This window comes from Aedes aegypti, chromosome 2 (genome assembly GCF_002204515.2).
Source record: "Aedes aegypti strain LVP_AGWG chromosome 2, AaegL5.0 Primary Assembly, whole genome shotgun sequence".
Lineage (NCBI taxonomy): Eukaryota > Metazoa > Arthropoda > Insecta > Diptera > Culicidae > Aedes > Aedes aegypti.
In genome coordinates this window covers 468,647,303-468,662,243 of record NC_035108.1, presented here as the reverse complement: position 1 = coordinate 468,662,243, position 14,941 = coordinate 468,647,303, and the positions used below count along the sequence as shown (strand labels likewise).

Sequence of the window (14,941 nt, the reverse complement as noted above, 5' to 3'; positions counted from 1 at the left end):
GAATTCTCTGAGACATGTCCCCTGGATGTTGTGAACAAAATTTCATAAATTAGAGTAAGGTGGGGCAAAAGTTCGACCTTAGTGATATAATCAAAATTTCCATAAGAACAACATCAATTGAAAGAAATAAAAACCCACAGTGAACCTCCAATACATTGGCTATAACTTTACTGAACAAATTTGTGTCAACATATTTACCCATTTTTAGTTATAATAGTTTCAAAACTGATTGTCTTAAACACATAATATCGACACTTTTACGACAGACATGCTTTATACCAGCTATAAAGTTATGTTTACAGATAAATACACCCAAAAATGTCATCAAAACATTGCCCACAACAGGGTAAATTATAACCTACCCAAAAATAGTTCCCGCAAAACTAAGTGAGAATGTGTAATTTTGGTGATTTTTTTCGCATTACCAGGCAAATTTTGCTAAATTTGAAGATAATATGTGGATTTGGGGCAGTTTGTATTTTTTACCGCGAGTTTATATATAGATAAAACTTTTACCTCGCTGATTCGAACTTTTTGCCCCACTAGGGTAACGGTCGTATTTTGGACCCCCTAAGAAAGTGATTTTAGTTTTATATCCCAATTAATTAATTGCACAGCGTAACCAAGTCAAAGAACATGTCAAAATGTAGAGAAAAACTTCCTCTATGAGATAAAAATGCCCAAACGGTCATGTAGGATCCAAAAAACGTCGAAAATAATTGAATTGTGAAGCACTGTTTTTCATGATTTTGGACACACCAATACATTTTGGACCCTCAAAGTATATATTTTGGTCCCCCGGCATGTTTTATCGTTTGGCGACAAAGTCCACGACACTGTTTGTATAATATGCTTGCCCATAGTCTAATCAATCGATTGACAGTGGAAAACCGAAGAAATCGTACGCTTTTAGTTCAGAAATGTGAAAAAAGTTTTTGTTTACATTTGAAAAATTTCTGACGACTTCAATTTCTGTGTGTAACGTGTTGTAACGGCTGCATTAATGAACCGATTAAATTAAATTAATTTCAGATAAAATAAACACTTTTTCTATGTACAAACGGTTGATGCAAGTGCGGAATAGTCCTATCTTTCCAAATGGCATGCGAATTAAGTTGGTCTTTCGATTTAAACTGGGAAATTTGCAGGAAAATGGCCAAGGGGTTCAAAATATATAGGGGTCCAAAATATATAGGGGTCCAAAATATATAGGGGTCCAAAATATATTGGTTACCCCATGGGTCAAAAATGGATTCCAAGCATTTATGTAAAAACTAATACACCTCAAAGCATCGTTATGATAAGTCTAGAAACGCCCTTACATAGAAAATCGAACAAGATTTTATCTTCAACAACAAATAACAATAACTTTTCCAAATCTCAATCGAATCTTATGATATTTGTAATGAAAGGCCCATACTTGAATAGCATTCGAACCACCATGGCATTTATAAGTTTTATTTTGAATTGAGCTAGACATCTCAAGGAGAAACGCTTGTCCAACTTTACTCTAATGGTTGAATTCCTGAACTAAACCAGGAGGTGTTTCTTGAAAACATCCTAATAGTATTCTGTCAAATTTCTCGATGAACTCCTGCAACGTTTTCTGCAAGTCTTGAATGAGTCTTGGAGTCTTGCTACAATAATAAATCTTATCCCTGAATAATTTTCTGCAGGATTTATTGAAGAAATTCCTTGGAAACCATGCGATAGAATTTTGGAATAGTATTTTCTTAAGTTTCATCCAACGCTGGAGTAATTTTTGAAGATGCTCCATAAGGAATTCTTGGTCGAATTTATGAAAGAAGTCCTGAAAGAGTTCTTATTAGTTTTTGTGGCATAATCCCTGGATGATTTTTTGGAGTAATTCTTTGAAAAAATCAGGAAAGCATTGCTAAAACACTACATCCTATAATAATCTTCGTCGAAACTTTTGTAAAAATTCCTGATGAACTCTAGCGAGGATCTCTGAAAAACTCTCTAGCTTTTGAGAAAGTCTTGGAGTTTTTTTTTCAGATGTATTACTAAATAAACAATGAAAAAACAATCAATTGGATCCCTGAATGAAATCCTGAAGGATTTACTGGAGATATTTCTTGAAATACATCGAACAGAATCCCTGACGAACCTTTTGCAGAAACGGTCGGAATAATTGCTGTAGCATTTATTTGTATTTGTATTTGTATATTTGTCAATTCATCTGACTATGTGTCTTAATGAACAATTAAAGTTAAAAAAACAATCAACTCTTTGAAGCGCATATTGAAGACATATACAACGAATAACTTAATTGTAACACTTTAAAAATACGTCAAACAAATATCAAATATCTTCCCGTTCTTCCTCGCGTAACACTCTTTCAATCCGTTGTCGAAATGTAGAAGTTGCCAAGCCGAAATCGAAGTGGTGATAGTGCTCGTTGAAGCGTGCTGCCATGTATAGAATAGGGTCATGTAATCCGTAATTAACTGTCCGAGCAGGGAGATGTAGGAAACTTCTTGTACGGAGTGGCCGTTCTGGTGCATATACTAACAGATTGGCAAGAATTTCAGGTGAATCAATTTCGCCTACTTTAGCTACAAACACTGATTGAGCTGTAGACCTTCTGCTCTCAAGTGTGTCAATACCCAACAGTTGACACCGATGTTCATATCGCGGCAGACTTGTGGGGTCTCTCCATGGCAGATGCCGAAGGGCATAGCGCACAAATTTTCTTTGTACAGTCTCCAGTCGCATTATCCAAACCCTTTGGTATGGGCACCAGATGACGGATTCAAACTCTATGATAGAACGCACAAGGGAACAGTACAACGCTTTGAGACAGGTTGGGTCACGGAATTCATCCGCAATTTTGAATATAAATCCGAGCTGTCTATTAGCTTTGGCGATAGTGTCCAGATAATGGGGCTTAAAAGTTAGAGCTGAATCTAGCGTGATACCTAGGTCTCGAATAGTATCTACACGATGTAGTGGCAGATCATCAATGGTATAGTTGAATATAATTGGCTTTTGCTTGCGGTGAAAACTGATCACGTTGCATTTCTGAACACTTATGGTGACGAAGTTCCTATCGCACCATTCGCAAAAAAAGTGTAGATTAGATGTTGTAGCACCAGACAATCGTTCTCGCAGCGAACAACTACGACAATTTTGATGTCGTCAGCAAACAGAATTCTGCATCCAGTAGGAAGAGCGAATCCAATGTCGTTAAGAAAGATGGAGAACAACAGCGGCCCTAGGTTGCTGCCTTGGGGAACTCCCGAGGTGTTTGTAAAGTAGCCCGAATTCGCTGAACCTAGCTTTACACAAAGCTTCCGGTGCGTTAGGTATGACTGGAACCAGTGAACCAAATCCGACGATACGCCAAGTTTGCCTAATTTAGCAAGTAGTATGGAGTGGTCGACGCGATCAAACGCCGCTTTGAGGTCGGTGTAAATAACGTCCACTTGTACTCCTGCTTCCATATTCTGCAGACACAGAGATACGAAGGGAGTGAGGTTAGTTGAGATCGATCTTCGGGGGTAGAAACCATGTTGGTCAGGTAAAATGTAGTTTTTACAGCAGGAGAGTAGGACATCGTTGACAATTATTTCAAAAACCTTGAAACAGGCGCAGAGTGATGTGATGCCACGATAGTTTTCCGCATTCTTCTTATCTTCTTTCTTGAATACCGGAAACATGTAAGAATACTTCCACCGCTCTGGAAACAATCTTTGGAGCAAAGAGGCGTTGAACAGCTTCGTCAAAAGCAGAATAAGTTCGGTAGAGCATTTTTTCAAGATGCTTGGCCACTTTCGTTTGAATGCTTTAGCTCACGAATCGCTGATTCAACCATATCCGGAGTGACAGAAAACATGCTGAGATTGAACGCATCCCTTGGTGTATCACTGAGCGCTAAAGGTGTGAAACCTCGCACTAAATTTTGACGAATCTATGATGGAAAATCTCGAAAATCGTTTGCAAGAACGGCAGGAGTGACCCGTCAACGAAATGTTAGAGAAATTCCTATACTAATGTCTGGAGAAATTGAATTTATTGAGGAATTCCTAGAAGAGTTCTTAACACAGTTCCTGGGAGAATTTTTTTTATGGGTTGTTCAGCTGGAGCTGCATGACAGCTTCTTTGTCTGTGCTGGACCCCGTAGTGCAAATTTTTACCTCTACTTTTGCCAATATTTAGACGGAATAGGCTATATTGCCGCTTAACACTATTTTGTTTGAATATTGTGCAGAAGTAGTTTTATTAAATTGTTTTTGCTTCAGTTTCCCTCCCGTAGTCATGTTTGTATAGTCATCCTTTAGTTCTGAGTAATCGGATTCTTGTTTACGCATGGAGAAACGACATGAAAATATATGTTATTAATTAATGCACTTTTGGAAATAACATACAGAGCTATGTTGTAGTAGTCTATGTTGACAAATTGTAGCACAGATGTCATTTCCAAGCATCTTTTTACAATGGTAGACATAAAATGTTAATTATACATCGTCGTATACACGGGAAAAAATTCTGTGGTAAAAATAACTATTTTAACTGACTACGCCCATTCTTAAAACTACCATGGAAATTCACCGCATTACTGGTACATTTGACAGAAATAATTTACAACAATCTGATTCCAACTACAGACATGGTAAAATCAAGCGCATTTCTGGTCTTGCCGGTGCGAGCACTTAAGTTAATTCCCTAAAATTGTAGTTTTTACCGCACGCGTGTATCAAACGATATAGCGATTCGTCATCTAACGTCAACATCCCACTGCAAAACCGCTAATGTTTGGAGGGGATTTTAACCTCCAAATTGCCAAATAACCTCCAAATCATCACCTCCAAGTTAGTTCTAATTTCCACCGTTATATGAAATATGGTGGAGCGTCGATCGTTGCAAGTTTATCGTTAAACAGTCAATAGGGAGATCCTTTTTTCCCGAATGAAGGTTATTGAAGTGAAAAACATGAAATGTGCTTCCATCTATACGCGAACAAGAACTATCTGGAGTGCCTCGTCATTGTACGTCATGTATTCTCTAGTATTTTAGTCGTTTATGCTACTAGTCTGAAACGTGATTTGAATAAATTTTAAAATATGAATCAAGTGTTTGGTTTTAAATATTCTTTATCTTCTGAAGGTCGTACTGGAATGCTAATCAATACAATACATTTCTAGGAGAGATGAATGTCCATATTGCCATCTTGTAGTATCGAATCCAAGTTGTAGATATTAATATGAGAAGAAGTATCAAATCTAAATGTACTGTAAATGTGTTTGGTTTGGTCATCGATGTGCTTCATGTTCGTCTTATTGTTATTGTTCTGAGGTCTTCTCAAAATGAGAATTCAATTCAATAATGTCTCAAGTTAGTTTACAGATTGGATAGACAAAGTTATTGGTACGGTATTATCGGGCGGGTGAATATGTAGGGGGGCTGAAATGTGTACACAATATGCGTTCGCTAAAAATTAAAATGTTACTTACCCCTGTCTTAATATACCCACCGACGTATATGGATCGTTTTTACCTCAGTTTGATGTTAATTCGATCCGTGTCCGTGCTGATCTATGTGGTTCGGCTCCTAACACGACGTTTGATACATACGACAGACCACTTGCTCCCTCGTGATGGTGTTGTTGTTAGTTGTTATACATGAAAAGAAGGAAAGGAAGAAAGCTATTAGTATTAGGAATAAACAGGATTTAGTGAGTTTTCTTTGAATTACGTTTGACTACATCGCTGATTATGGTCAACGACATCGGAAACTTTATGTGTTGACTGTTGATCTAGTTTTTCCTCAGTCCCGTTGGTCAGTATTGCTAAAGGTCCTTTTTAACATGGACAACAACTTGGACAAGTTGAATATTTAAAGTTCACTACTTTTGTCATGTTGGCCCATAATAATTTTAATCAGTTTGTTTTATACATCTATTCATATTCAAATCTGGTCTCGTCTGTTTTCATTCAGAATCGTCGTAAATACATTTCTATGTGTTAGAAACTATACTATAAATAATAAAGAAATAGAAAGTCATTTTTTATTGTCCGGATCCACTTTTCGATGACAAAATAAAGCATCATCGCGCCTAAGCCCTATTTATTTATAATAATTTTGCGAGAATGAAGTTGTTGTAGTTTTATGATACCAACATAATAAATGTGGTTTTTTTATTATGATTTTAACGAGAGAAGCATAACAAATTAACATTTGTGTCACATTCTACTCGATGGATCCTTAGTCATTCTCCTCATTAGTCAATATTATGGTTATAAACAAAATCTAACCTATCTGCATCAAAGCGTGGCTACGGCTCCTGTTACCCCGATGCCTGGTAACAGGATAACCGTTGGATCACATCCGTAAGATTGATGCATCTATGCCAGATGGTTGATGAAGCGGCATTAACAAATATTTCCTGATGTGATACCACCACGACTTGACATGTCATTGGTTCCCATATAAGTGCTAATGGGGTAAGCCCACCCATCGTGGCAAGATTGCACGTCCTATGGGGAGGGAGTTCCTGAGAGAATTCGAGAACAAATTTGAGCCAATTCCTGCGATAATCCGAAAATATCATGAAGGAATTCATATGAAAATAGCTGGAGAAATTACCAAAAAAAAAAACTATACATGCACTTTTTGCGGAATTCTTGTAGGGGCTCCTGGAAAAAAGAACTTAGGGATTTTTTTTTTAAACTCTGGAATAAACCTACAGAGATTTTTTGGAAGAAGTTCAGTAGGAACCTTTGGAAGATCTGATACACCTGGTGTAACGACCCCTCGGTCGGCGCTTCTCACTACACTGGGTATACAAGAGATGTTCAGCTGTGGTAACTACAAACTTCATAGTAACAGGCCGCCTGTCACTGAATCTATGCTATTCGGCAAAATAATAGAAGAGAGAGGATGAAAGCATACCGTGGATTCATGCCAGAAGTTCGTCAATAGTATCAGCTAACTATTTACAAAATTTGCGTAGGAGTTCCGTAGAGTTCATTATCTTATAGTGCTTAGAAATAGTTCCAATAGTGAGTTACACAAGGGTATTTTCTCAAGTTAACCCCAAATATTCGTCCGTGGGACAAGACAGCTCTGCAGCTTTTCTTTTACGTATTTCTCACTCTTAGCTAGAGATTTAATCACCGTTGGTTTCCCGTAACGCGAGTGGATCACCTTTTCGAGGTGCATTACGAGATCAGATCTACCATATTGTACTCTTGTTGTAGCTGTTCTTGTTAATACTTATGAGTTACGGTCGGAAGAGTATATAAAAAAGTAACAAGCCGCTAAGACCCATCTATTTGTCCTAGATGATCAGGAGGTCGAAGTGGAAAAATTACTCAATCAGTTCTTTCCGAGTTCAAGTGCTTATCTCTCGATATCTAGGAGGTAAACGATTCCGAATCAGTGGAGTAGCAGACCTCCTACCTTCTAAAATAAGCTTCTTGTTTCAAGGAATCTCAATGTCTAATGCGATGGAACCTGTTCACAGTTACAAAAAAAAAAACGATTTTGAAACTTATAAGTAGAAGCAATAATTTGATAGAGTGCCGATGCATGGTCAAAATCAGTATCATTCAACCAGCTTACTGGCCGAACCTGTTTAAGGGCGCGCTTTTGAGAGTTTCATGGTGACACACTGGTTTCTCCAAAAGGTACCTTTTTCTTAAGAGGCTCTATGCAAAATGGTGAAGAATGATAATTGTATAAAAACGACTACTTAATTATTTCTCAATAGTAGGGGTACCGGGGGCAGTATGAACACCCGGGGCAGAATGGACACCCCCTGTATCTTTGCATATGCGAATAATTTTACACTTTAGATGCAAACAATATTTCAGTTGCCTGTCGAAAAAATAAGTTGTCCACTAAAATTTCAGAAAAAATATTTTAAACAATGATTTTACACCAAAAAATTGAGCATGATATTATTGGGTTCTAAAATTATAACATTCACACCTCACTAAATAAGGTTTCAGACGAAAATGACTGCAAGTTGGCCGATAATGTAGCTCTTGATTGAATCTTCAATTATATATGCTAAAATCAAAAATATAGTAGATTTTTCCGACTACTTTAAGACACTAAAATACTTATATGAAAATTTATTATACTGTTGGGGCAATATGGACACCGGGTGACAAAGTAGAGCTGACACTTTAAAGAGAAAGAAATGTAACTTCATACACAAAACTATCCAAACATATTTAGCGTTAAATGCAATGATTATGATGCGGAACCACAAATTAGTTGAAAATTGTCAATTCTGTATTAAAATTAATATGAAGGCAATATTGAAAGCATCACTATTAATAATGTCGTATACTGGTTTTAATCATGTTTTCAGTGGCACAGTGACCTATCACTATGGTTTCCTGAATATGTACTTCACTTTTCGAGGTTCTGGGAATGATCGTGGAACAATTTTCTTATAAACGTTAAGGTGTCCATACTGCCCCCCCCATGAGGTTGTCCACTTTGCCCCGCCAGCTTGATGGTGACTACCAAATATAAGCTTTTTTTAAACATTTTTTTTGGAAACAAACATTTTTTTTTTCAAAATTTTGTAACAATGTTTAACAAATGCTTAAGAACTCTAAAAAGCATACTCACATGAAAAACAGTATAATATTCATGTCTTTACAGTAAAAATAGGCAAATTCCTTAAGGTGTCCATACTGCCCCGTGTCCCCCTAATGGAGTAGAACGACATGCACTAAACAAAGGACACGGGTATACCACAAAAGATCAAAGAAAACTGGTCACAGTGGTTCATCCTGAACAGAAAAAAAATCACCGTTGGTAAGGTAGCTTGAACTAGGTTTCATTATTTATCCTAATACGATATGTTTGAACAGGTGGAACCCGCTCGCTGAAGATACGTAGTAGTAGCGTAATACGTTAACACTGCGGTTAGGATCTCGTCTGGTAAATCTAATTGCATCTGCTAAACGATAATCTATTTTAAAATTGAAATCCAATTGCAGAAGCTAAACTCCAAATTCAGTAGGGTGAACAGAAAACCACAATTTAAACAGAAATAAGAACACTAAACGTAAGCTATGAATATGTACAAACACAAGTTCAACTCACTCAAATTATACTTGCTTTACATGATGTCATGAAAAACTTGGACGTTCTTATTACTGGCGTGCTGTCACAAACAAAAACTATAATTGGAGGAAAACCAATGAAGGAAATCCCGGAATAGCATTTCGGAAAGTTTTCAGATTAATTACTATGGGAATTCCTGGTTATCGCAAAGAGAAGGAAAAAAGTAACCTTAGAGACCATTTTGACCAAAAGAGAGACTTTTGGGACCTTCCATTGAAAATGTCTTGAAAAACTTAAGAGCCTTCTGAAAAAATATACCAAACAGAGACAAAACAGGAACCAAAATAGGCTATTGTTGTACTTTTTCAATATTTGTCCAATATTTGCTTCAGATATTACTTGAAAGATTTCCCCAGAAGGTCATTTAGTGATTTTTATGGACTTCCTAAGGAGTCCCTCCAAGATTTAAATACATTCAAGAATTTTTCTAAGGATAACCATCTATGAGGAGTTCCTCCGAAGATACGAAAAAGCGAAATAGTTTTATTAAAATGTCCCCATTTCATTTTATTTACTGTCATATAATTGCCACACTTTTGCTGACTTTTTTTTGCAACTAGCACTAATATCACATCAGCACTAATATCGATTTTCATTCATAAACATTCGTAATATTCATGTGTATAACACATCAGATATACCTTCCATTCTATCACTTTTCTCTATCACAGCTACCAGTTTCATCAATATTATACGCCACTTTCATAAAATAAAGATTTAAATTAAATAATTGAAGGATGTTTAATTTATTTTAAACGTAGGACATCATTTTTGAGTCGTCTCTAAGTTTATCCATATTCTTCTAGTTCTGTCCAGTCATTTCCAGGGATGTCTCAAAGAAAATGTTCAGTAACTATTTATTTTTATGAGATTATTGCAGACATTTGTTTAATAAGAGAGTTTAAGAAAGAATGAAACTTGACTATGTTCTAAGGTAACTCTCAACTATCACTTGTAAGGTGCTCTAAAAAAACTCCTGGACTGTTGAGGAAATCTCGGAAGCTTTCCTAAATAACTTTCTAAGATAATCGACAAAAATAATCAATCAAATTGATAATATTTTGCAGAAAATCTTAGAGAACTATCGGTCGAAATTCCTGAAGCAATTTGTTTAGAAGAGATCAGATTAATTACTGGAATGATTACTGTAATGCAAGCTGGTGTGGGGCCTTCCTTAGCCAAGTGGTTTAGAGTCCGCGGCAACAAAGCAAAGCCATGCTGAAGGTGCATGGGTTCGATTCCCGGTCGGTCCAGGATCTTTTCGTAATGGAAATTTCCTTGACTTCCCTGGGCATAAAGTATCATCGGCACACGATATACAAAATGGCAACACTGACAAAGAAAGCTCTCAGTTAATAACTGTGGAAATGCTCATAAGAACACTAAGCTGAGAAGCAGGCTTTGTCCCAGTGAAGACTTCAATGTCAAGAAGAAAAAGAATAAGAAGACAACGAGCATTGTTATACTTTTTTAATATTTGTCCAAAATTTTCAGATATTACTTCAAAGATTTCCCTAAAAGGCGAGTCAGTGATTTTTATGGGCTTTCTAAGAAATTCCTCTAAGAATTTCGGTTTAGATGCGTTCAGGAATTTTTCTAAAGATATTCATAGAAAATACCTCAGAGATTCTGTCAGGAATTCCTCCAAAGGCATTTCAGCAAATTTTCATGAATATCCTAAGTCGTCAAGAATTTATCCAATGATTCTGTCATCGTTTTTTTCCTAGGAATCTTGGAGGAAATATTCTCGTTTGAAACATTTTCAAGAATTCAACCAGTATTTTCTCCAGGATTTTCTACAAAATGCTCGTTCAAGATTTTACATTTTTTTTTTCTAAAAATACCATTAGAAATTACTATAGAGATCCATCCTAAGATTTCTTTAGGATTTCTTCCAGAAATTCTTTGAGAAGTTTCTCCAAGAATATTTCTAGTCATTCCAGGCATGTCTCCAAAAAATGTCTAGGCTTGTTTTTTTAAACAAAGGAAAACTTTTTTTAATTAGGAAGGCATTTAAGATAGAAATTCTTAGGTAAGGTTTGATAAAACATGATTATATTCTAGAGTAACCCATGATTGGCTCCCAAAGTTTTTCGAAAAAAAAAACTCGAAACAAATAATCAGTCACATCTCTGAATAATATCTTGCAGGAAATCATTGAAAATTTTCGGTCAACATCTGAAGAAATTTGATCAGGAAAGATCGGAGAAATTACTGAATTGATTACTGCAATATAAGCTGGTGTGACACCTTAAAAGAACCTTTTTTAAATCCATGTAGATTTTACTTGAGAAATTATTCGAGAATTTGTTTGGAAGAACTGCAGGCATTCTTTAAATGATATACTGGAGATATTTTTGGAGGAACTTCAAGACGAAGCCCAGGTCGAATTAATTGAGGAATTTTTGGAAGAGTACCTATTTAATATTTTCCTACGAATATTTCTTGCACTCAATTCCGAGTCGACCTTCTGGTACCTGATACCATCAGTGCACCAGATTCAACTCATTTAAGAGAAGTTATGCGTTCAAACGGTTATTATAAAACAACTATTGAGTCGAATAATACTATTTTTTATGTCACAGCGTAGCTCAAAGTATAGGTAATCAGCGTCAAAATTAAATTAATTTGAAAAACTTTCATAAAAAAATTATGTAATAACAAAAAAACTAAACATTACATATACTTTGCAATTGGATTAAATGGACAAATTGAAGTGAAATTTTCGAAAAAGTTACACGTCTTCTCGATGAGAATCAAACTCACGATTCCCTGTTCACTAGATAGGACGCGTTACCCCTACACCACGAAAGGACTTATGGACACAGAACTTAACCTAAATTTGATTTCAACTCAATAATCAAGTGGTCCTCTTTCGCAAAGCGCACCTCTTTCGGAATAATTAGATGCCCATTCAAACACAACGTCATCCATTTGAAATTAAAGCATGAAACAAGCTCACCATAATTGATCATCCATCCTTGGCTAAGCAGCCATTAGCTACTTCATCAACATGCTCGTTGCACACAAAAATATCACTTCAGCGACGCAAAGCCCCAAAAAAAAGTTTTGTGATTAGAGTGTAAACTAAAAGCCCATGAAGGAAAATGTTTGGTTCATTGAAGTTCGATAACATGGCGGTTCCGATCGTGAGCAATCGCTACTTACAAAAGTGCTGTGGACCACCGGACTGGTCAGGCTGATAATCGGCAGCACCGGCGAGCCGTTCAGGATGTCCAGAAACCGGATGCTCCCATCCATGGTGCACAGCAGCACGTACTTTCTGGACACGGAAAAGCTGGAAACCGGCGATCCCACGACCGTTTCCCACAGCTTCTTGTCCGCCCGGGGAAGACTCAGCAGGTTGGCTACCACTTTGCCCAGGGGACCGTAGCCGGTTTTGACCGCACCATTGGTGACCTGTATCCGATAGTCGCCCATGGGTTTGACCGAGGTGCCGTGAAGGGGCGAGGCTTTCCCGGACAAGACCGGCTGAATACTGACCGGTTGCTTTTCTGGGCTTGGTAGCGTTGAGGGGTTTGCGGGTTCTGACGGTAAGGTGGCTCGGGCCGGTGGCTCCGGCCTGGACACTTTTTTCAGTCGACTGTCGAGTTTGGCCGTTTGGGCCGTGAGGTTGGCGATGTCGATATCGATTCCGTTCGTGCCGGGAACAGTCGTTGTGGGTTCTGGCCGCTTTTCGACAGTCACGATGGAACTCTTGTTGGCACTGCTACTTGAAAACTGACTGCTTCCAGCGGTCGGAACTTCCGCTTCGTCGTTCAACGGGATGAACATGGGAGTAATACGTCTTTTTCCATCGGCAGTCTTGGTTTCGATTTGTTTGAGAATTGGCCGCTGGCTTTCCTGACTAGTGGACGATTGGAACCCAGATGATGGCGGTGGCTTGGGGATTGAGCTTACTAATGTAGTGGCAGCTTGGCTTTGCTGTGGCTGAGGTATCAAGGTCGGCGCGGTCAGTTTACTCTGAGACACGTCCAGCAATTCTGCATTCTCAATTAGGGAATCCTTCCCGGTTTGACCATTCAGATCCAAGGTGATATTCTTCCCGTACATCCGCTGGTACAAACTGTTGCGATCGTCCTCGGACAAAGGAGTCCCGAGTTCCTCGGCGCTGAACTGAAGACAAGCCACGTGGCCATCTCCGCTGCAAGCCAGAAGGATGTATCCGTTGTGACTCCAGCTCAGATCCAGGATCGAATCTTGGAAGAGATCGTGTATCACCACAAGTGGCCGCTGCAAGGCAGTCAACCACACCGAGAGGCTCTTGTCCCGGGATCCAACCGCCAGGCAACAATACTGTTGGGATTTGTTCGTCTTTGGGGCCATTCTTTGCAGGATCGCATTGTGGAACCGAACGCAAGTGACCGCTTTCCTGTGGCCTACGAAATCCTTATCGCACTTCCAACCGTCCCGTTCGATGATTTGTGCCGTAGGACCTCCTCCATTCATGGCATGTGCCGAAACCAGGTACTGGCCATCCGGGGACCAGGACAGCCTCAGAATATGCGTAGTTCCGCCGCATTCCTCAAACGGTTCCGTCACCGTTTTGAACAGCGAAAAGTTCGAAGTTTTCCATATCTTCAATGTTTTGTCGTCGCTCTGCGAGGCAACAAACTTCCCGACCGGATCCCAGGTCACTCCCTTGACCAATCCGGTGTGGCCCTTCATGACTTGGACGATCGATGGGAATTCTTTCGCGTCCCAAATGATGACCGTATTGTCCACACTGCTGCTGGCAATGTACTGATCCTGTGGGGACCAAGCCAAGTCCAAAACGTCCCCCGAATGGCCTCGCAGCGTGGCAATGCACCGCCAATGTTCCGCCGTTTTGGCTGATCCAAAAGAACTTCCTCCCCCAGCGGATTTCTTCCATATCATGATCAGTTTATCATCCGCACAGGAAGCCAGCATGGTTCCGCTTCCGCTCCATCGAACACAATTCACACAGGCCAGGTGATTGTCCATCTGGCACAGCATCCGTGGCACTTTCTTATCCTTTTCCGCATCTTCGCTTATCACCGGGGCCATGTTCCAGATCACGACCCGGCCGGAATCATTGCCCTGACCACCGGTGGCGAACTTCTCCCCACCCGGATGGATGTCGATGGAAAAAATTGCTTTTTCTAAAAAACATTAAGCATTCTTTAGGACATACTTTCAAATTAAGAACCTTCTCCATTGATTACCATCGTGATGGACCCAATTCGGTTGCAAGATTTTCATGTTGAATGCTGATGACGAAGTTTTGGAACACAAATTTCCCAACTAATCACACACTGTTTCTCATAGTTTTTGCATTGCAAGTCTGATACATTACTTAACCGATAAGTTACACTACCTTTACTGCATTATTCTAACGAATTTCTACACTAAATTGAAGAAAAATGTTTGCAATTTGCGGCAAACACACAATTTCGGAGTGGAAAAAGCGACAAAACATAATGCCGAAAAGCGCCATAAACACAGCTTGTGCTATCGGGCATCGTAACGCCAGGCAAGGCGGCGAGGCGTTATTCATATTGAGTGCCTTGCGGGGTTGCACGCTATACACTGTAAACCTGGCATTACCCTTTAAAGTGTAAAAAGTACCCACTATTTTCTGATATATGAAACTGTCAAAATAAAGAGTAGTTCAAAATTTTGCATAGTGGGTAATTTTTGCCCATTTGTAAGTTCCAATGGTTTACCCTTTAATGAGTGAAAACATTCTTAAGATATTTTGGCGGAAGCTGTTCTTTATAAACTATAGTTCGTATTGTAACTGGAGTCGCGTCTGGGTCGCTGATAATGGAGAAGTGTCTAGATTTACAGG

The 14,941-nt window shown here is 38.7% G+C and overlaps 1 protein-coding gene across 1 annotated transcript in view; it reads right to left on the bottom strand.

Annotated features, from left to right (window-relative positions):
- Window positions 1-14,587, bottom strand: part of LOC5568080 (protein HIRA homolog) — a 149,434-nt gene extending 134,847 nt beyond the window's left edge. Inside the window, exons 1-2 of the mRNA XM_021848298.1 lie at window positions 14,316-14,587; window positions 12,277-14,252 (exon numbers count right to left, since the gene is read on the bottom strand). Coding sequence (XP_021703990.1) covers window positions 12,277-14,252; window positions 14,316-14,352 — 2,013 coding nt within the window. The 5' untranslated portion in view covers window positions 14,353-14,587. The remainder of the gene's footprint in view (window positions 1-12,276; window positions 14,253-14,315) is intronic.
- Between the last annotated feature and the right edge of the window lie 354 nt (window positions 14,588-14,941).